At 41.4% G+C, this 22,976-nt stretch overlaps 1 protein-coding gene across 5 annotated transcripts in view; it reads right to left on the bottom strand.

Moving 5' to 3' along the window:
- Dclk2 (doublecortin like kinase 2) overlaps positions 1–22,976 on the bottom strand; it is a 161,104-nt gene that overhangs the window by 135,273 nt on the left and 2,855 nt on the right. For all 5 annotated transcript variants that reach the window (XM_004638683.2, XM_023723658.1, XM_004638684.2 and 2 more), the window contains exon 2: positions 2,562–2,896. In XM_004638683.2, the coding sequence (XP_004638740.1) occupies positions 2,562–2,896 (335 nt within the window). The remainder of the gene's footprint in view (positions 1–2,561; positions 2,897–22,976) is intronic.

The raw sequence follows: 22,976 nt of genomic DNA, 5'->3' as shown, positions 1-22,976 counted from the left end.
CTGAGCTACATCTCCAGCCCTTTCTGTTTTTATTTTGAGGCATGGCCCCGACAAGTTGCCCAGACAGGATTCAAACTGTGACCTTCTTGTCTGGCCTTCCAGCCTTGCTCAGATTATAAGGCAGCAGCCAGCTCATCCAGCTTAACAACAGAACACAGTTTCTGCACTTTGTCCAGGGTCTTTGCAACATCTTTCTGGAATTACATGTGTGAACTTACCCTTTATCCTACAGTTCTCAGGTATACAGGAGTTTTCTTCATTGTTAATGGTTTTTTTGGTCTTTTAAGACAGAGTTCTGCTATGCAGCTCAGGTTGGCCTAAACTCAGTTTGTGTTCCAGTCTGGCCTCAAGCCCACCGTGATCCTGCTGCTCAGCCTCCCGAGCACCGTGCGAGGCTTGCACCGGTGCGCACCGCCACGCCCGGCTAGGGGCTTCTGATGGCGCGCAATTTTTTTTTCTTTCTGGCACACATCCTACTCATCACATTGCATTATTCTGAACACGCTGATGGTCTGAGCTGCTTGTACTTAGTCAACATTGTATAGTTCCAGTCTGAAGTATTTCGATCCCCAGATCCTCAAGCCTTCCCAGACCTGCCCTGAAGGCATCCTGAGCCAGCCAAAAAACAAAAACAAAAACAAACAAACAAACAAAAAAACCACTTCTGAAGTATTTTTCGAGAGAATTTGCTAGGTAGCTATTAAAATTTCTACAGTCCCTTTTAATTAAATGTTCAACTTCTTTATTTCACTTAGTATCTTCAATGAATGTTATGTATTTGGAGATTTCCAAATGTGAGGTCTCATTATGAAAATCTCATCATCAATTACTAGTCATACGTTGTTTTTTCCAGTTAGGCATATTTAGGTTTGCCTTTCCATTAGATCTTAAACATTTGTGTGGATACATCCTACACTTCTGCGCCCACCAAGAAACAACCACCTACTTTTCCAAAGGAAGAGGAGATAAAAAGAATTAAGATGTGTCATCTACATGGGCCAACTCGCCATGATAAATTGCTGCACACTGCAAACATACAATAAAAATAATCTTCTGTACCTCTTGTTTGTGGCCTCCTTTACTTTTATCTACACATGAAGTGACTCTCAAGGTGTTCTGTGTTACACGGGGGTATTAACTTCATTATACAAAGCGCCTTTTATCATTAATACCGTGAACCTATTTTGAGATATGGTGCTGAGAAGTATATCAGGCATTAATTAATTTGGACAGATTAATCTTGCCACCTTCTACTGCAATTTCAAAGCCTATCTTTTATTTCTACATTTATCTTTAGTTCTGGGGACTCAACCCTCAGCCTCACACATGCTACGCATATACACTACCATTCAATTACACACTAGGTTCCAGAGTGAGTATGTGTATTTGAAACAGGGTCTCGCTATGCAGTTCAGGCTGGCCTTGAACTCTGTTTAGTGCAGGGTGACCTCATTTTGTAGCAATCCTCCTGTGTCAGCCTCCTGAGTGCTGAGATTATGGGAATTATCCACCACATGGAGCCAGAACCAGTTTTTCTTTTTTTTTTTTTTTTTCCTTTGCAGAACCGGGGATTGAACTCAGGCCCCTGCGCTTGCCAGGCAAGTGCTTATTCTACTGAGTTATCTCCCGGCCTCCTAGAACCTGTTTTTCAATGTTGCAGAAAATAACCTAGCAAAGAGATCTGGTCTTTGAAATTAAGAACTAATTTGTGTTTTCTGGAAGACACTGCAGTTTCTTATTATTCATTCTCAGCAATATGAGAGCTACATCAAAATAATTTATGGGGAAGAAACTAAATGGAAGAAACTAATATTAGAAACTGTATTTTTTTCATACAGTACAAATATACACAACTTTAAGGAAATTGGAAAAAATACACTTTAGAAGACATTATTTCTTTTAATTGGTTGTTTCTTTTTTAGCAAAAGTCTACCTTTATGTAACTGCTATTCATGTGCTACAGTAATGTGCTCAAGATTTCTTAGTCCCTGAGATTTGTTAGTCCCCGAGATTCCCGGGCAACCTGCTACCATAATTTTATTTGCATTTTTCTGGGCAGTTGGTATTCATTGTTCAGAAAGGCTAATTGTCTCCATTGCTCTGCATAAAACACACATGGATATTCCTATAAAAGCACTTTCCTCTGAAATGCATTTTTTATAAATGACAACAAAAGGCTCTTCCAAATACAGTATGTTCAATACCTTTCATTTTGACTTCTGTGGTACTCAAGCCAATAAAATCTTTACTAATCAACAGTGAAGTCTTCATGTTAAATAAACAATGTCCCACTTAAATAGGATACTTTACAACTTACATTTTTCCCTAGGAAACATACATTTTCCCTTCGACAGCTCAAGGTATATGGATGGACATGAGGAGACTTTTACATTTACATTTCTCATGATAAATATGAACTCAGTTTTCCTCCCCGCCCCGCCCTTCCCTTGCTCCTCAAGTAGGAAGAGTGGAATTACCTCCAGCACCCTACCACACATCCGCAGCTGGATCCAGAGCCACCGAGGCCTGAGAGCGGAAAGCCAGTGGCCCGAAGCTCTTACCTGCTTTCCGTCTAGGGTGCACAGCCTCTTGACCACTCCGGAGTCGAGCTTAATGGCTTCGGTGATGTCAGTTAGGACCTGTTCAAAGGAATGGGCAGTCTTTTTATTCAGAAGGATCCGCACAGCTTTTCTGGGCTTCACTCCACTCCGGATCACAGTCACTAACTTGGGTTTGATGAAGTCTTTACTCTCTTTGACTTCGCTTTTCACAGGGGCGGCGGAGGCCAAGCTTCGAGTGGTTCCACCCTTGATGTTCACAGACCAGTTCGGGTTGATGTTTTTGGTGTAATCAACTTTACGAAATGGCTCATTGGATGCACACACGTAACTCTCACCTAAAAGGAAAAGATCACTCTCATTAGCACCACGGCCACAGCACGGATGCATGCTGCCTGGACAGCGGCTGCTGGAGGCCTGGCTCGGGGAACTCCTCAGCCTGGGTTTGGCAGAGCGGGACTACGCTCTGGAGACATGTAATAAACTTACACACCCATCCTCTGCACGCACCCAGCTTTTTGTTTTAAATAGAAGCTACGCTGCTTTTCAGAGAATATTACATATTAAAAGGTGAAAAGCACTACACTATGAAACCAGACTGAGATCTGGGTTTTGACCAAATGCGTCATCTGGGACAGTTCACTTCTCCACACTTTTGATTTTCTATACCATTAGTCACAGAGTGCAATACCCAAACCAGCCAATTCCAACGTACTTCCCAGTTTGAAAAGTCTATGAATTGTTTTTTTTTTTTCTTTTTTTATTTTTTTTGGTGGAACCAGGGATTGAACTCAGACCCTTGCGCTTGCCAGGGAAGCCCTTATTCCACTGAGCCATCTCCTGGCCCCCTTATGAACTGGTTTTTTTTTTTGTTTTTTTTTTTTTTTGCGGAACTGGGGATTGAACTCAGGCCCTTGCGCTTGCCAGGGAAGTGCTTATTCCACTGAGCCATCTCCCCGGCCCCAAGAACTGTTTTTTAAATATCTTACTCTTCTAGAAATTACATCAAAAATAATAGTCACATAAAGAAATTTTTTAATTATTTTCTTCAAAATGAAGATTTCAGTCCTAACCAAACAGCAGGCACTGCATCTTCACACAGTGACCCGGCTATGCTGCCATTAGGTCACTTACTCCGTGAAGCTCGCACGGTCCTGGCTGCCATGAGAAGCGCACCTCAGGCATTTTGTTCTTCAGGAATACGAATTTATTTTATCAGCCTATTAGTTGAGTGCTTACTAATTTCTGAGTTCTGATATTTTCAAAATTGTATGTTAAGATACCACAATTTTCCTTCAAGAAATTCAAAAGTCATCCAATTCTATCTGTCCTCACTTTCTAGCAATAAGTTAAATGCTAAGATTTTTCTCTAGGATATAACTAAGAAAATCCATTATTTTTTCACATGCCAATTACTAACATTCATTCTTAATACAATGATTTTTGTATGTTATGAATGTTTATTAAAAAATAAGGAAAATAGGGGAAACTTCCCACTCGGGTCCCCCTCCTGTCCCTCTCTCGGGACAGGAGGGGAAACTTCCCACTCGGGTCCCCCTCCTGTCCCTCTCTCGGGACAGGAGCTTTCTTTCTCTCAATAAGTATATTCTGCTCATAAAAAAAAAAAAATAAAATAAAGTAAAATAAGGAAAATAAATTCCTAAGGAAAAACTATTAATATAAACACTAAACTATTGTCATAATGTTTTAAAAATCCTGATTAGTGGAGAACTTAAATTCCCCAAGGCACAAATCAAATCAGGCAGGTAAGAAGGATTTAAAATGAAAAGCATTGTCTTGTGCTTATGGGAGTAACCAAGGTAACAAAGGAACCAATCACAGACTAACACTACTTCTATACCACTAGTCTAAAATCTAGCCCCACCACCACCATCCAGCTAGATTTCTTTTTATCTTTGCAAGTTCACTTAAATCATTTTTAATATGATTATCTGAGAAAATGGCACATGATTTTGAAAATAGGTGTCAACTTAATAAAACTATGAATACATGCATGTATTCATGTACAAAAATAGTTTTGCTTTAATTTTACATAGAAAGCAACTGTCACATCCAAAAGCTCTTCCTGGGCTGGGGAAAGGGCTCAGTGGCATAAGTACCTGCCCAGCAAGTGCAAGGTCCCAAGTTCAATTCCCAGTACCACCAAAAAAAAAAAAAAAAAAAAAGCTCTATTTTCACATATGATAAAAATTTAGGGTTTTTTTTAAGTTGTATGTTCTGATTCAAAATATAAGCTGGAAAAATAAAAGTTCTTAATAGGAGAAAGAAATCTGTTTTAAGGTTTAGAAGTCAATGAACTCAGGGAAAATACTTGAGGGAAAGAAACAAAATGGTAAGAACAAATCAAGAGCAAATTTAATAGCTCAGATTCCCTTGGTGCCTACACAGTTCATATATCCACCACAGCACTGCTTTTTAAAGCTAGCTAGCTACACTGTTTCTTTAGATGAGTTCATGATGTCAGAAAAAAAATTGGTTAAAAAAACCCTTCTAGCTTAAATACAGCATGGCTCCTTTCCTAAAAGTAGTTCAAAGTATAACAAACAAAACAAATGATAAGCATCATGCACTGCAAACATGTACTAGGGAAAATAAAATCTAAAAACAAAAACAAAAACAAAAAAAACCCTCTTAATTTGCTACTCACAGTGACAAATACAGTTTAATTCCTTTCTTTTCTCTTCTTCCTTTCATAATGTTTCTACACGTGCAGAGCAGTTCGGGGGGGAAAAAAAAAACTGGCAAAGTTTTGAACGACAGTGGCAAACACGCAGACCCCATGCCTGTGCTGGATCCCCCAGACGCAAGCCCCCTTTCTTCTGGGAGGACTTCACTCCTCCAACACCAGTGGAGTCCACAGGCAGCACCGACTCCCAGGCCAGGCGCTGACATTGTATTACGCCCACACTGGCAGTCTAGCCAGTGCACAGTTCAGCTTCGGAACCTGGCTTGTAGGTCCAGCCCACTTCTGTAGACAAGTGAGGCACAAATTGCTAAAGTACAGATGTCAAGCCTTGATCACAACAGCCATCAAGACACCCACCTCAGCTTCCCTTACACCCCTACCCAGGTCGAACAACCTTCTGGTGCTACTTTTGTCACTTACACACACCTGCCTATATGGAGACTATAACAAAAGAACTCAGGATGTTAAGAAACAATGAAGGAAGGAGATAGATGAACATTCTGTCAGCTGTGAGGCACACACAGCACTGACTGGAGGCAACCAGACAGCCCCAGCTAGACTGATGCTACTGGATAGATTCTTGCTCGCAGTTCAGTCCTCTCTGCCAACTTCTCCCCTTTGCCCAACCTGGTGAGAAGTTTCATTTCTTACTCAGACAAAGTAAGAGAACTAGGTAGGTATCATCCTCCACTCTTCTGGCTTTACTACATACTACATACTACATTCCGACACTCTGACAAGTTCTGGTCGCTTTACTGTTGGGAGCCATGGAAGATGGCAATTGGCCAAATGTGTGAGAGTGGGACTAGGCCTCAGGGCCTAAAGCACTCAAGCTACCTCAGTCCTGACAAAAGCATCCTGACTAGTTAATGTCAGCTATTAGTCACTAGGTAACCTGCAAAGGTTACCCCTAAACAAACACCCCTAAGTTGGGGTATAGCTCAGCAGCATAAGCACCTGCCTGGCAAGCGCAAGGTTCTGAGTTCAATCTCCAGTAGTGTGTGGCACGCCACCCCCAGAAGTGGGTGTGGTGGCACACGCCTGTAACCCCAGTGCTGGACAGGCTGAGACAGGAGGCTCAGTACAAGTCTGAACTGTGTAACGAGACCCTGTATCAAAACAAACAATCGCCCCTACTGTTGTGTTAGGGATCCTTTTGCCCAAGAGGAAGAGGGCCACCATCTGACCCAGCTCTTGTCTTCTTGTCTACATTTTCCTCCTTCCAGCCGTCACTTCTCCCTGGGGTACAACAGAACACACAGAGACCAACCGCTCTCTATACTCTTACCTTTTAAATAGTTCTAAAAATGCTCCTCCACTCTGCCCACAATTACCATGACCCACATTCTACCTGGATCAAAGAAGCAATCTTCTGTTTTCTGCTCATTTGCCAGTGATGTAAGTTTTCCAGGTGCAAGAACATCTGACACCACTTTCACACAGAAGAAATTCTCATGAGTCTTGATATACTGAAAATACTGTGCATTAGTCCCTTTTCTGTTACCACAACAAAACCTCTAAGGCTGGGTAGTTCATAAAGAAAGGAGAGTTATTACTTAGCTCATAATTCTGAGGCTCAAGGGTACAATGTTGACTTCTCAGCTCTGGTAGGGGTCAGGGCAGAGGGCATCACAGCAATGGCAGTGCATGTGACAAGGATCACATGGCAAGAGAGGGTACAGAGGCCTACAAGGGGCCAGTTTTGCTCTCTTTTGAGAATGCACTCTCAGGACCAGGACGAGTCCGCAGAAGGTCATGTTAATCCCTTCTGAGGCTGGTATCCACCATGACCTCCCAGCTCCCACTAGGCCTGGGCTCTTGAAGATTCTACTTCCTCTTAATCCTGCCCCAGAGGAGACCAGGCTTCCAGCCCTGGGAAGCCCATGGCTCTACATATCAAAGCTATGTAGAAATCAGAGTATACAAGAGAATCCTTAACTTCTGTTAATATATCTTAAAACTATGCTTACCAAAACAAACAAAAAAATAGTTCATTTTAAAGAAGCATCCGAAGTAAGATGAGTGTGTTCGATATTTTTTTTTTTTTTTTTTTTTTGCGGAACTGGGGATTGAACTCAGGCCCTTGCGCTTGCCAGGGAAGCGCTTATTCCACTGAGCCATCTCCCCGGCCCTACGATATATGTTTTTTTGTACACAGTATAAGCATATAAAATAATAAACGCCTGGAACTGAATCTGCCTTTCACAGCCAGACATCACATTACAAGCTGACTGGACACTCATTGGCGGGTGATTTATTCTGGGGCGCACAGAGTACCTGTATTAAATGGAGTGACTCTGAGACTAAGATGAAGTGACAACTTCCCATAAAAGTCACCACATAACCCGGACTACTACTAAAGGAGGGACTGCCACTACTTCTTTTACAAATGATAGCCTGCTACTCAACTTAGTCTGCCCACCCATAAATGAGATTTATAAACACCAATCATAGAATTGTCACCCATCTGCTTTCTGAGATGGTCCCTAAAATAATACAACCAAGGCTGAAACTTTGCGGTGGGTGCTGATGCCCTCTTACTTGGACACCTCATGGTACCCTATAATGTGTTATTCCTGACTGCAAATCAGAAATCAACCAAAGCATTAAACATACACAGGTATGTTCCCATGGTCTTTGGCTGAAAAAATATAACACGTGCACGTCCCTATGTGCGCGTGTGTGTGTATACATCTATATTCTCACACAGGATGAACAGAAGCATAAAGCAGCTGTATAACTTAGCTGTTTTCACACATAGAATAAACTAGAAGGTCCTTTTTTTTTCATTTGATGTATTTGGTATAGGGTCTTACTATGTAGCACACACTTCTAGTCATTCTCCTGTTTTCAGCCTCCCCGGCACTGGGATTACAGGCGTGCACCACCTGGGGGTGGGGCTGGCAGGCGGGACGGGGGATCAAACTCTGGTCCCTGCACTTGCCATAGCGGCAGCTTGGTCCACTGATAGGTCCTTAACTTGCCTTAAAACTCTGCTGCAGCAGCAGGACTGTGGTTTTTTCCTATAGACGTTTGCTTAAAGACAACTTTGCACTACTTCATATACCATCTGGGTGTTTGTGTAGGAAGCCAGTAGCTTTCATCCTGACCCCACCAAGTGACCTGCCTCCTACCTAAGAGGCAAGAAGCCTTAAAAAGCTTTAAGCTCCCCCAGTGTCTTGTGCTCTGAAAACCTTCGTCCTTACAAACTTATTTCCATCTTTGCCAGTTTCTCCTCCCTCCTGGCCCTTCTCCAGAATGAGAGTGCTCTCCCTTCCAAGGAAGCCTCTCTGCAGGACTGGGTCCTTCCTTCCCACCTGCAATGCTTTTCCTCTCATCATAACCAGATTCTCAACTAGACAGCTCTCTGCGAGTGCACAGCTGTTTCCCACCTCACACCAACAAACCATCTCTTTCTTCCCTCCTCATCCCACACTGCCAAGTGTGCCTTCGGCTTGCATTCCCTGCTGAAGTTCAGTGCAGTCCTCCTCTGTGTTTCCCACTCTGCTGCCCACCACTTGTCCCCAGGCCACTGTCCCATCTCACACGCCCTGCACTCCACAGACTGACACGTGCCTGGAGCCCCCAAGCACTTCCTCCCTAACTGCTAAGCACAAAGCACTCTCTGCTAATTTCACTTGGTATCTTCAGAGGCCGTTGGACAACGATCATAATTCTCCACCTGCAAGCCACTTTTCTCTTAGCTTCTAAGATTTCATTTCTCTGAGTCTGCTTCCGAACTCTCTAGGGGATTCTTCTGTCTGCTAGGCAGGATCCTCTTCCTCCACTCATCCTGGCAGCTCTCACCTTCCTTGGACCTTTGACCTTGGACCCACAGCCTCACCCCTCCTGAGGACACTTTGGAAAACATCCTAGCACAATTCATCTACATAGGCCACACACACACACACACACACACACACTGCTTAATAACTAAAGAAGAGAATTAATCTATATGTCCAATAGGAGATTGGATACATAGATTATAGTGTGGTTACATAGCAAACTACTATACAATAATGAAAAGCAACAAATAAAAGTTGCATGCAACAATTTGAATTGCTAGGTCGTTTTACCACACATTCCCCACCCTGAGTGCTTCAGCACAGGTCCAAAAGCAAGACGGTCAATGGAGGAAGAGCTGAAACCTCCAAATCTTATGAGCCAAAATAAACCTTTTGTCCTTGTCTTGGGTGTTAGTCAACAGAAAGTTGACTAACATAGTGAGAAGCAAAATAAATGGAACAGGATTCTATTTCTATAATGTTCATAACAAGAAATAAACTATACTGAGTGGGGATGCCTTCCAGAGGTTGCAAAAATATGAATAAAAATAATCAGAGGAAATATTGTATTATACTGAAATTTGGATCTACACAAATGATGAGTATGAAATAAATGCAAATAAAAACAAAAATGCTTATCTTATTCTTAACTGCTTTAAGAGATAAGTGTGGAGAGCAAAACTAGTTGCATGCACTATATATCTGTTACAATGTGTAAAAGTGAAAGATACGGCAATAGACGTTTTTATATTATATATTATTATTATTTTGCTATGCAAATCAAACTCAGGACCTTGCACTTGCCAGACAGACGCTGCAGCGCTAAGCTATATCCCTGGCTCAGCAACAGACACACGGTAGGAAAGAATCGGAATGCACTGCCCTAACACCTGGACATTACACAGGCAATGACATACTTTAGAAGCTCCTATTACTTCTGTGTAGATCATTCCATAAAGCAGACATGGCAGAAAAAAAAAATGTACAGAAATGAATGATGCTGAACTCTAAAAGTTGCACTGTGGGTGTTTTCTGGGGTTTTTTTTTGGGGGGTGGTATGTATCCAGGCTGGCCTCAAACTTACTATGTAACCCAGACCAGCCTCAGACTTGCAATCCCCCATCTCAGCCTCCAAGTGCAGTATTGTTTGTATTTTTACAATAATATGTTTTTATGTTTAAAAAACATCTGGCCACTCTCACCTTGGGGAAATAGCTATAATAAGAAGGGACACAGCTTCTCAGATGTTGACAACTGTCCAGTTCTCGTCATGGCTCGTCATCCCAGAAGTGTTTGCAGTAGTTCACTATACCGAGTGTATGCTTTACAAACTTGCTGTGGGGACATTTAATGACAGAAATTGAAACATCTTAAACTATCATACTTAGCTCCTTCTGTACACTGAGCTCACAATGCATTAATCTGTCTTAACCATTCTATAGCTGTCTCTTACAGTGGCTCTTTAATGAAAATTTCTTTATAAATTGCATAATTTTGCTGCGTAAGTCAGATGTCAGCGTCTCCAACTGAACAAAAACAGAATCACTGCAAGATGACCTTCAACATACAGATAAGGATTTTGAATTTTACAAGTGACTCTGAAAACAGTCTCTACAAATGGTCACCTGCATCGAAGCCCCTTCAGAGCACTGACGATCCCTGCTCCCTGCTCCCAGCACCCTAGCAGTACATAGTGCACCACGAGCACTCAAAAGATGTTTGTGTCCAAGATGACCTTACCCGGGCTATGGTTAGGATCTGTATTGTTGTTAGATAAAATACACAACACAGGTGTTTACACAATGAGCTTACATAGCTCCAGAGCAAGTTCTCAAAAAATGTGAAAGACACTCAAGTCATGTCAGTCTGTCAAAGGCCAGAACACAGTCTGGGGTAGAACTCAGTGGCTGCACAAGACCAAACAATGCATTGTGAGAAACTCACTTACGTTCAGTCCTTAGTGTATGTACACATATGCACACACACACTCACACACACACATAAATGCCAAATGAGTCAAGCGTCAGAGTGCAGGCCTGTAATCCCATCTGCTAACCTACATGGCTGCAGCAGGATGACTACAAGGTCCAAGCCCAGCCTAGGTGACTTAGTAACTTAGCAAGGATCTATTTCAAAACAACAAAAAAGGGCTGCAGATGTAGCTCTGAAAGAAAGGCCTGGGTTCAATCCCCAGTACTACCCCCACCCAAAAATAAAAATCTAAGAAAAGTAGCAGCAACAAGATGCCTATTACCTACTAATCTTTTTCACTTCAGAGCACTGAAACATCATGAACCCACGATACTTTGGATACCAATAAACATAATGTACCTTTAACCAATGGACAGTGTGTGTGTGTGTGTGTGTGTGTGTGTACGGGTGCATGGATGCGTGCACAGGCATGTGTACACCCACAACAGTTACGTCACAGTACTTCTTCAATATTTTAAAACCTCAGCTCCTTGTTAGGTATGAACCCCCCATCAGAAGGAAGGCCTGTGGACTGTTCTCCCATTCCACACTCCGCCCTCTTACTGTACCAGTGCAGAAGCTGTGTTTCATTACTCCCACCTGACTACCCAAAAACTAACTGCAAAGCTCAATGATATGAAAAATTTCCCCTGCATTTTCTTCTACAAGCGCTAGTTTCCAGTATTGCAGTTTAACTTTCACTCCACTGTGAGCTGACTTCTGTGTGTGATATATGAAAGACACAGGTCTAATTTTATTCCTCTGCATGAGGTCATCTAGTCTTTCCAAAACCATGTGCAGAAGAACCTGCCCTTTCCTCTTTACATATTCTAGGAGTTCTTGTTGAAGATCAGCTGGCCATGTAGTGGGTTATTTCAGGGCTGCCTATTCTGTTCCACTGGCTTGTACATTTGTTTTCTTGTTAGTATCAGATTGTTAATTGGTGTGTGTATCATACTTTGAAAGTAGAAGTTGTGATGGCTCTAGCTTTGTTATTCTTTCTCTAGACTGATTTGTTTATCTGAAGTCCTTTGCGGTTCAACGTAAGTATTAGGACAGTCAGCTGACCAATGCTGGGACAATGCCTGATAGACACAACTGAAGATGAGGAAATGGTTTATGCATTCATGGTTTCTGAGGTATCAGTCCATGGCTCACGGGGTACACTGTTGTGGGTCTGAGAAGCAAAACACTGACAGGCAAAGCTGCTCACTTCACTGCAACTAGGCAGCAGAGAGCAGGGGAAGAGCACCTGGGAGAGCTGCACAGTTCAGAGGCCATTAACTGGTCCCTAACAGCACGTACAGCTGTGAACACCAGCAGATCGGGCCACTGATGGGAAAAGGTTCCTCACAACCCAGTCACCTTTTGGGAGTCTCTTAACCCAGTCAAACCAACAATTAAGCATCACAATTTTTTTTTTTAAATGTCACTGGGATTTTGGTAATAATTGTGCTGAATCCATAAATCACTTGGGCAATATGAAAATTTTAACAGTAATAAGTTTCTGATTCATGAACATGAGCTGTCATTCCTTTGTCTTAATTTCTTTCATCAGTGTTTTGTAGCTTCTCTAGTATATAAGCCTTTCATCCTGGTTAAATTTATTCCTAAGTATTTTATTCCCTTTAATGCTACAGAGGGCTGCTTTCTTAAATCTTGATTGCCTGTTTACAGAAATCCAACCAATTATTCTGTATGGTGATTTTATATCCCCAGCTTTTCTGAAATCTTTATTAGTTTTAATAATTTGTGGCAGTCTTTTAGAGTTTTCTATGTAAAACTGGCCATCAGTAAGCAGAATTCTTCCTGTTCCTAACCCCTGTTGCTAGGACTTCTGCTATTATGCTAAGCATTTAGGAGTCAAGGTGCTCACCCTGACCTTGTTCCTGAACTTAGGAAAAAAGATTCCAGCTTTTCACCACTAAATTTGATACTGGCTGTGGGCTTTTCCATTACACTCTTTATTATTTTGAGATACATTCTCCTTCATCTAGTTTATTGAGTTTTTATCTGAAAAGTTACTGAATTTTGCCAAGTGCATTTTCTGTATTCCATAACTGACAAGATCATGTGATTTCTAAACATTTAATGTAAAAAAAATGAGTAATATATCCAATTAAAAATGAGCAAAGAGGGGCTGGGAAGATAGCTTGGTGAACTAAGTGCTTGCCTGGCAAGTACAAGGTCCCGAGTTCAATCCCTGCTATCACCAAAAAAAAAAAAAAAAAAAAAAAAAAAAAAAAAAAGGAGGAAAAAGTTGTTTTGAAGAGGATCTTATTTGTGCATTTTTGTTGTTTAGGGTTGTTTTTATTTCTGGGGACCAAACCCAGGGTCTTGTGTATGCTAAACATACTCTACCATTGAGCTATTCTCCCAGGCAGGCAAAGGACCTGACTAACATTACTCCAAAGAATCTAAATAACCAACAGGTATAAAAAAAAAGAGACTCAACCTTCATTAATCATAGAAATGCAAAGTAAAATACACAATGAAGTATCATCTCACTCCTATTAGGGTCATGATAAAAATCTTTTAAAAATAATGATTATACAAATCTTCCTTCAAAAAAACCCCAAAATGATACCACACATTATGCAAAATGCATAGAAATTACAACCCTATGGCACTGTTGCTAGGAATGCGAAATGGCGCAGACACTATAGAAGACAATGTGCAGGTTTCTCAAAGATTAAAATAATTACTAAGCTACCGAGGTAGCTCAAAGGTGGAGAGCTTACCTACCATGTGCAAGGCCCTAGGTTCAATCCTCACCACCAACAAATATTAACAGAAATACCTTATGATCCAGCAATAAAACGTTGCTGTTAGAAATGATAAAGAGCTACACACAATCTTATGTATATCATTTCAACATCAGCAGTTTTAGCCTATTTTTCTGTAAGTTACTGTAAAGCCTATCCTTGACCTCTTTAAGGTATTTACATTAACTATTGAACACTGCTCACTGGTTTGTAATTACAAACTATCCTGTTATGTGCAACAGAAATTCAGTTACACAAAATCTGGACACTGAGACTATACCTGACCCTTGGAATAGAAGCAAGGAAGAAATTTGTAATTTCAATGCCCTTCATCAAATACATCTAGAGGTAGGAAGAAGGTTGTAAGCCAACACACATATCTGGGTTCAAAGCACAGCTCACATGAGTTTCCAGCTGATTAAGAAAAATACAGTGAGACCGATTCGTTAAGTCCATTGTGGAAAACGATTTAATGAGGCTTCCTAACCAAGCTGTTCCATGGGCAGAACTTCAAATTACAGGAATTGAAGTAGCACACAGCACACTCCTCCGGCCTGGATGAGGTGCCCACTCTAGGCCTACTTGCAGTCTCTTCATTGTTGCTTTCACTTGCTGAGGACACAAATGATGAGATCTGTGAGCCCCAAGACTGATCCTCATTCATTATATTGAAGGCAAGTGACTCAAAATCATCTCCTAAAGTCACACCAAGCCATCCAGTACATATCAGCAAGAAAGAGTTTGCACAAGCACAACTTCGACCATGTGAACACATATGAAGGAAGCGGTATGCCCACACATCCATGTTGCAGCACAGAACTCTGAGAGCAGTTTAAGCTAAAAACCAAAGAAATTAGCTAAAAGCAAAAAACAAAACCCTGCCCACTAAGAGTTTGTAACATAATCTCCTGGTGGGGTAAAATCAGCAGATTGGATCCATGTCCTGCCTTTTCAGTCCTCACAATGGGGTCAAATATATTCCACACTCAGAATGCACTATGGAAATTTTAATTTTTTGTTTCTTTTGACAAACCTTAAAAGTTTTTAACTACCCTATTCTAGAACATCTATCTCAATGACTGCTTCTAAATGAAGTACAGGGGGGCTGGTGAGACGGCTCAGTGGTCTAAAGCACCTACTTAAAACAAACTTAGCAAAGCACAGGGACCACGGTTCAATCCCCAGCACCACATGCCAGCCAGCCCCGCCCCCTGGTGGGCTGAGCTGGCCACACACACACACACGCACACACACATAAATAAAATTATAAATAAATAAATAAATGAAGTACAGCCCCACCACTCAGTGTCCAAAGCCCCAATTCTTGGGCATCGAGGGATGATGTAACTTTGCCAGAAGGTAATGAGGAAAGAGAGAAATAAACATAATGCATACAAAAGGCATGCTCACAGCAAGTTAAGGCTACAAGACCTGATTTTACTCTGCAGAAGCTAAAGCTCATCAGTGTAAAACTGACTGGTTACACGGCATCCTGGAATACAACACACCAAGCCAACATTCGGAGCTATGATCACATTGGGAATACCAACTGAATTGAATCAAACAGTATCCATAGCCTTAGTGCCATGTTACATAGTTACTAGTGATGTGCTCTGTCAGTGCTTACACTATTTGTTTGGAGTATATGGAAGATAAAATCTTTGCATAAGCACATCCTTTTAGAAGCATTTAATGATAACGTAATTAAAGTGATGATGGCAATATTGGGCTTCTAAAGTTGGACGTTAGATTTTTCATACTGTTCACTTTTGGGTCTTGTGCTTGAGTGCATGTGTATACGTCTGAATGTGCTAAGTACTGGGCAGATACTAAGCTACATCTCTAATCCTTGGCATTTTTTCTTTGTTTTGGTTTGAGGTTTTGTTGTGTTTTGGTTTTGTTTTGTTTGCAGAAGCAGGGATTGAACTCAGACCCTTGAGCTTGCCAGGGAAGCGCTTATTCCACTGGGCCATCTCCCCGGCCCCTCTGCTTTGTTTTTTGTTTTTGTTTTACTGGGTTCTGAACCCAAGGTCTTCCCACTGAGCTATATCCTCAACTTTTTCTTTTCTTTTTTTTTTTTTTTTTTTTCAAGATGGGTCTCACTGTATCACTAAGTTGTCCAGGCTGGGCTCAAACTTGCAACCTTCTTGCTTCAGCCTTTTTGAGTTTTGGGATTGTAAGTGTGCACCAAAAACAAGCACAAACTCCGCTTGTTTTTCATTTTTAAGTAGACCAAACATTGCTTATGTTTAAGAAACTGCAACCTCAGCTGGATGGAAGGAATATCTTTTAATATTGTACAGAACAGTAAGATAACCACTGTCGACAATAATCAAATATTTCACCATAGCTACTAGAGAGAAATTTGAATGTTCCCAGCACAAAAAAGATAAACATCTAAAGATAAAAATGCCAATCAGCCTGCTCTGACCATCACACTGTATTCATGCACTGCGACATCACTCTGTACCCCAGAAATACATACAATTACTGTATGACAAAAAATACACAATACCGCAAGTATCATAAAAAGAGGTTGATAACTCCAAATTGAAATGTGAAACATTTGTAAATAAACTGGGTCATATTTAAGATATAGGGCTGGTCCTTTAATTGACTCATCATGTAAACAGGCAAAATTCTCCTCAGCATCTGAAGACCTCTGCTTAACACCTGTCCATCATCCTTTAGTCCTCCCACGAGGCTAAGGGGAAGACTTAGTGCCCGGCTTCAAGCAAATACAGTAGTGATCATGGCTCTAAAAAAGTCAGTACAAGTGATGAAGGGTGCAGACACCAGATGCTTATTCAAAAACAGAAGTGATATATAGAGGACGGGTGGGGAGGGAAGCAGAAGACACCACCATTACAATCTCTAAACATCTGCTTGGCCCTGATATAGGAGGAGGGCGAGGGGCTGGGGAGCAGCTCCGTGGACAGCACACGGTCAGCAGGTGGGAGGCCCTGAGCTTCATCCTCGGCAGGAAAAAGGAAACCCAACAGCAGCAGCAGAGCAGCGAAACGAGCCTCATGTAGCTACAAATAGTTTTTCTAGAATTACAGGAAAAACATGCACAAGGACAAAAACTTTGCTGTAAGATGCCGAAGACCACTAACACTTACCAAGCAGCTTCTGGTGCTAACACTGCTACGTGTTTAAACGCACCGCAAGATGACTACGAAACCTCCCAGCTACCAGCTTTAAGCACTAACAAGAGAGAACTGCACAGTGCTATTTTCTAAGTTCTTTCTCCAAAGAACTCAATGAGCACAAGCATAACCAAGTCAACTGCAGAACACTGCAGAAGAGATTAAAATGACGACCAAGGATGTGAGAGAAGACTAGTAGTCTCTTCTTGAGAGCAACAGTCACTGCCATTTAAAAATTAACAAAGTAACCTTAAGTTTGCAAAACATTCTCCAAGGAAGAGATCAATAGACATTTTAAAATGTTGTTTGTAATATTTGGTTACAAGTAATTATGGTAACAGAAAGAAAAGGTAACAGAAATTGCAACTGTAGGTTATCTTAGTTACTTTGCGATGTCACAACATAACTGGCTGCACATAAATGTGTTTCACCCAAACAATGTTTCCTTATTTCCTCAGTCTAGAAGGCAACATCTCCTGACAAATAATATAACAAACATTCCGTTTTAGGTTGTAGAAAATATGGGTAACAAGACAAATACCTTGGATTAGGATTAAAAATGTTTGAAGAAATGATAATAGTCTAGCCTTAATACATTTTTGTATTCAGAACAAAAACTTATCAGGATATATTAAAATTAAATTCAAAAACTGCTAAAAAAAAACCATTCTTTTTATGTATTTAGTACAGGATCTACAGGGTCTCACTACACAGATCAGACTTGTAGTAATCTTTCCTACTTTTCAGCCTCCCAAATGCTGGGATTACAGGCGTGCACCACCAGACCCAGTCTCAATTGCAGTCTCAGAGCGCCCTGGGGGTAGGGCTGGCACAGTAGGCCAGGGATAAAAAAAAAAAAAATTCTTAAAATAAAAATGAATGCTAACAATGAACCAAACCATGACTTACTGTGGCAAGGAACTCAAAATAGATATTAAAATATTAGGAATCCTAGAATAACCCCGGAATTTAAGCATATATACACGTATGCGCACACGCACACACACACAGCAAAGATACAAGGATTTAGTCATGGTAGCTACCCAAGGCATCTCAGAAGCTAGTGAAGTTGATAAGCTCTTAAAATATAAATATATCACATCATTTTCATGAAAAACCTTAAAGCTAGAAAATAAAGAGTAAAGGAATATTTACCTTTTGCACAATCTTATTCTGTCAAGTGTCTGTCCAGCTAGCTATCTCAACTTACAATTTTTTTAAAACACCTACATCTATGTATTTCTACTTATTAAAATATCTGGCACAAAAGTAACATTAAGGGGCTGGGGAGATACCTCAGTACAATAAAAGCCTTGCCTGGCAAGCGCAAGGGCCTGAGTTCAATCCCCGGTTCCCCCCCCCAAAAAAAAAAAAAAGAAAGAAAAAGTAACGTTAATTCAATAAAAATATGTCAGAAATATTCGCTGTAAGGGATAAAGGGACAGACAAGAGAACGATGATCTTGGCCCTTGCTGGCTTTCATGACAACAGTCTTTGGCAGTGATGATGAACAGAGCTTTCTATGATAGCAGCCAGCCAGCGGGGACACTCGTGCCATAGGTCTGCCACTACTGGTCTATGGAGAGGACCTCTAACAGGTTTCCTCCGCGCTGTTAAAACCTCCACCTAAATCTGGGCAACTGCATCTCATCACGATACCTGCCCAACACCCAAGAGGGAGCAGGAGCTCATCCGTCAAGGACACTGTACGTCTCTTTCCCACTCCCCGAAGTATTTCTGAATCACTGAACTTTAAGGTAAAAAGAATCCGGTATTAGTCCCTTTGAGCTGCAACAAGAGAAACCAGAAGCCAAACAGCGTATGAACAGCAGAAGCGTATTCTTGCAGCTCTGAAGGACAGACACCCAAAATAAGGTAGCCGCAGACCCAGTGTCTGGTGAGGGCTCAATTCCTGATTCATAAATGGCACCTTCTCCTGCATCCTCAGTGGCAGAAGGGGTAAACAAGCTCCCGTGGGCCTCGATGGAGGCACGCATCCTACTCATAAAACTTTGCCCTTGGGCCAGGATAGAGCTCGGCAGCGCAAGTGCCTGCCTGGCAAGCACAAGGTCCTGAGACTTCTGCCCTGAAAATATAATCACCTCTTGCAGAATCTATCTGCAGCATGGACTCCATTTCTTCACCAAAGCAGAATTCAAAAGCCAGGAAAAGCGGGCACAGGTAACGGGCCCGCCTCTTATTTGTCCAAGGCAACAATTTCTTTACCCTGTTGGTCTCAGCTTTGCCCCTAATAAGATGGGGGGCCGATATGGTCATTTTTTCACTAGCTATTAAAAGTGTTAAAATAAAACAAGTATTTATACAGCCACTGCACATAAAACACCTAGTAAATGGTAGCAATGGTAAAAAGAAAAAGATCTTTAACCCTGAAGGTGGCCATTCACTTTATCAGCAAGAGATAGAGCCAGCAGCAAGGGCTTGAGAGGGTGTGGGTAAGGGTGAGAAAGTAAGTTTGACATCACTGTACATCCAAGCGATTCTAATTTTCCTTTATTTCACATCACAGGACTACAAAACATACATCTCCATAGTTTACAACTTTTTATTTGGTGGTATTGGTGATTAAACCAAGATCCATCACACTAAGCTACACCCCCAGCTCTTTAATTTTTTTATTTTAAAACACAATCTTAATAAGTTGTCTGGGCTACACTGAACTGGCAGTCCTCCTGCCTCAGCCTCCCAAAGTGCTGGGATTTTAGGTGTGAACCATATACCTGATTTAACCTCATGGAATATTCATCTAGTCTTAGAAATCCCAGGATATCATTGTATCAAACCTTAACCTCATTACTGCTCTCCAAATACTTTTCTTTGCCCCAATCTTTTAGATTTACTCAAATGAAAATGTCTCTTACTTCTGGAAGAGCTTATGATACAGATGTACAACAGAATATCTGATTTTTCCCTTATTTTTTTAAGACAACAAAGAGGACCAACACATTTATACACAGTACTATGGAAGATGTTCCCCAACTATGAAATCTTCCAGTTAAAATATGTCCAATTTTAAAAATATGTATTTTTACAGGTCTAGGAACAATTTCATTCAAGCTTGATTGATACAATATTGTCCATGACAATCAGTAGACCTAAGGACACAAACATTTGCTGAGTCATCTCATCAATGAATTTATGCTGTGTCTAAGGTCCCTGGCTTTAGACTGCTCTCACTTTAGACCTAAAGTACCATCAAAGAGGCTGCAAGGGCTGAAAAAGCTAAATAAAGATGCTGTAAGCAGGAGGAGAGATTATAAATTAGGTCTCTGGCCCTGGGTACAACACCTATTCCTCTGGGAAGCCTTCCATCACTCCAGCCAACCTGGCTCGCTGGCCCCTCTGATTTCCACTGTGTTTATGGCACTTTCACTGAAACAATCTTGGGTAAGTTCATGCTGTCCCCTCAGCACGTGAGCTTGTGAGTGAGCTCGTTAGGGCACAGACCATCACCCAACATGCGGATGAAGCCTTGCACCATCCGCCCTCTAGCATCCACTGCCCAGAGATCCAAAGAAAAATTTAAAGAGGTGTGATATTCAAAATGGCTTTGAAGAATCTAGGAGTCTGGCAGATAAAGAAGATTTTGTAGAACTAAGTTTCTATGTTAAACTATCATATATAAGCTACTGGATTATCGTTCAAGTATTTCATGGGGTTTAAGTTTCTTCTCCAAAACAAGTTCCAGGGGGCTGAGGAGATGGCTCAGTAGAATAAGTGCTTCTCTGGCAAGCTCAAGGGCCTGAGTTCAATCCCCGGTTCCACCAAAAAAAAAAAAAAAAAGAACAACATAAGTTCCAAAAGCTCAGTTTCTTTTTTTAAAATCTACCTTTGGGGGAGGCGTATTAGATAGGGCTTGCTAGAGTAATGGGTCAGAGTCAGGTGTAGAATGCAGATCCCAATGATCCAGTCAAAACTGCAAGACCTTTAGCTCACTAGAGTCCTACTGGATGCTGAAGAGTCTACATTAGAAAGCTGAAGAGTGAGCTGGGAGGCTGAGAGTCTGCTTTGGAAGACAGACATTCCAAGCCAATATCGAAGACTAGCGCCTCTTTCCCTTTTTATTCCATTCAGGCTACCAGCCTATGGGCTGGTGCTACTCACACCCGGGGTGGGGCTTCACTAAATCCTTTCAGCAACACCCAGAAGTGTGCCAAGCCAATCAGTTGGGCCTTCCTTATTCAAACTGACAAAAATAGTTAACCATCACAGGGGACAACCAAGTATGATCTGGGTTTGGTGGAGGTTCTTTTTTATTTAAAAACTCTGGTTAAACTTTAAGAGATGGACCTAACCACATACGTGCAGTGAATGAAGTTTGGTAGGAGAACCGTGGGTGCTTGGTCTCTTTTGAATCTTATTTTCTAAAATGTTCAAGTTAACTTAATGAAGGAATCAGGCTGGAGATTCAGCCCAGTGGGGCAGCACCTGCCTGGCAAGCATGAGGTGCTGAGTTCAATTCCCAGTACCCACCCCCCCCCAAAAAAAAACCTTAATGAAGGAATCAGAGTATCACTTATATCACCAAAATAATCTCACATGCCACAAATGCAGCTTACTGAATGACAGATAGAAAGAACAAAAATGATACTGTACTTTGGAATGAGAAAGGCAGTGCCAGAGAGCTGTAAATGTCTTTGCTCTTGGCAAACACTTCATCAGAACCCCATACCCCACATCCCTGCTCAATACTGTGACATCCACAGCCTTGTCAGAGCTATAGAAGTTGGGTCCCTGTCGCAGAAAGAATACCGGCTCCTCATACACTCTGAGTGACCACTAAGGGAAGGGAAGGGTGCATAGGATTAGAACAGAAAGGCTGTCACAGAGAGAATCTGCCAACCTCCCACTGTACAGAAAAGGACATGGAGACCAGAGACTTCGCATTGTTTTTCTCAAACCCAAGTCAGCAGAATCCAGCAGTCCTGACATGGCCAGACATTATTTCTATTATCCTTGGTTATTTGATGTCTCTTCAGGATAACAAAAGTTTACAAAGACAGCCAGAATTCTCAGTAGAAAGGAAGGCTCAGAATACAACACAGATTACGTGTTTTGACATAATCCTGCACAAAAGAACCCAAAAAGACACCCTCAAAACATCCCTAGCTGGCCACTAGAGATGCTCCAAGCCTGGCAAGCCCACGACTTCAGACAGCTCAACCTGATCTTCCCATTAGTGACTGCTGACAATCACAGTCCTCTTAGGACAAGAGGAGGACCCCATCCAACTGTAAAGAACAAACAGGATTACAGGAGCATGGGCAATTCAGAGAAATTAATCCAGCAAGGTGGGGAAATCAATACCCTGAAGGTGCCTGTTGGTTTAGTATAGTGCTAGCAGGGCTAGTGTTGGCTGACACTAAAACAGTTTCTAGTCTCCAGAGATTCTCAAGGTCAAGGGTAGAAGGCAAAAATCTGGGCCATGCAAATTTCTTTTGTCACCCAAGTTCAATGGGACTGTGACTGTGACTGAGTGATCAAGCCTGCTGTGTTGGGTCACTGCTTTCTATTCCTAGCTGAGAACATTCAGAGAAGGAAAAAAAAAAAAATCTCCTGAAGTACAACTTCTATAGAAGAAAGAGACAGGACAGGAGGTTTGAACATAATGCTGTAAAATACCAAGAGGATCTTTATTCTTCATTAAAACCAACTGACTAAAGAGGAAACAATTGAAACAAAGCAATCAAGTTTGGCTCTATTTTAATTGACATGAATAACTTTGGGTTGCTGGCTTCTCTACATGTTCAAATCTGAACACAATTTTAGCTAAAAGTTAAAATTTGCATCTACAATGATTAGCATTAAGCACTGATTTTTTTTTTTTTTTTTCTGGAAAAAGACATGACTAAGATATTCAGCCCATTTTGAGAAATTCAAGAATCAGACAAAGCTCCATTGTCAAAGAATTCTAACATGAAAAAGGAAAACTGCCCAAAGTTTTTCCTTTTGGAGTAATTATGTTAAAACTGCTTGAATCAAGTGGTCAACACCATAGAAACTTTTGTTGTGCAAATGTCTGT

Source organism: Octodon degus, unplaced genomic scaffold, assembly GCF_000260255.1.
Source record: "Octodon degus isolate 3935 unplaced genomic scaffold, OctDeg1.0 scaffold00101, whole genome shotgun sequence".
Taxonomy (NCBI): domain Eukaryota; kingdom Metazoa; phylum Chordata; class Mammalia; order Rodentia; family Octodontidae; genus Octodon; species Octodon degus.
Note: the sequence above shows the minus strand (reverse complement) of the source record. Positions and strands in the feature narration are given on the sequence as shown.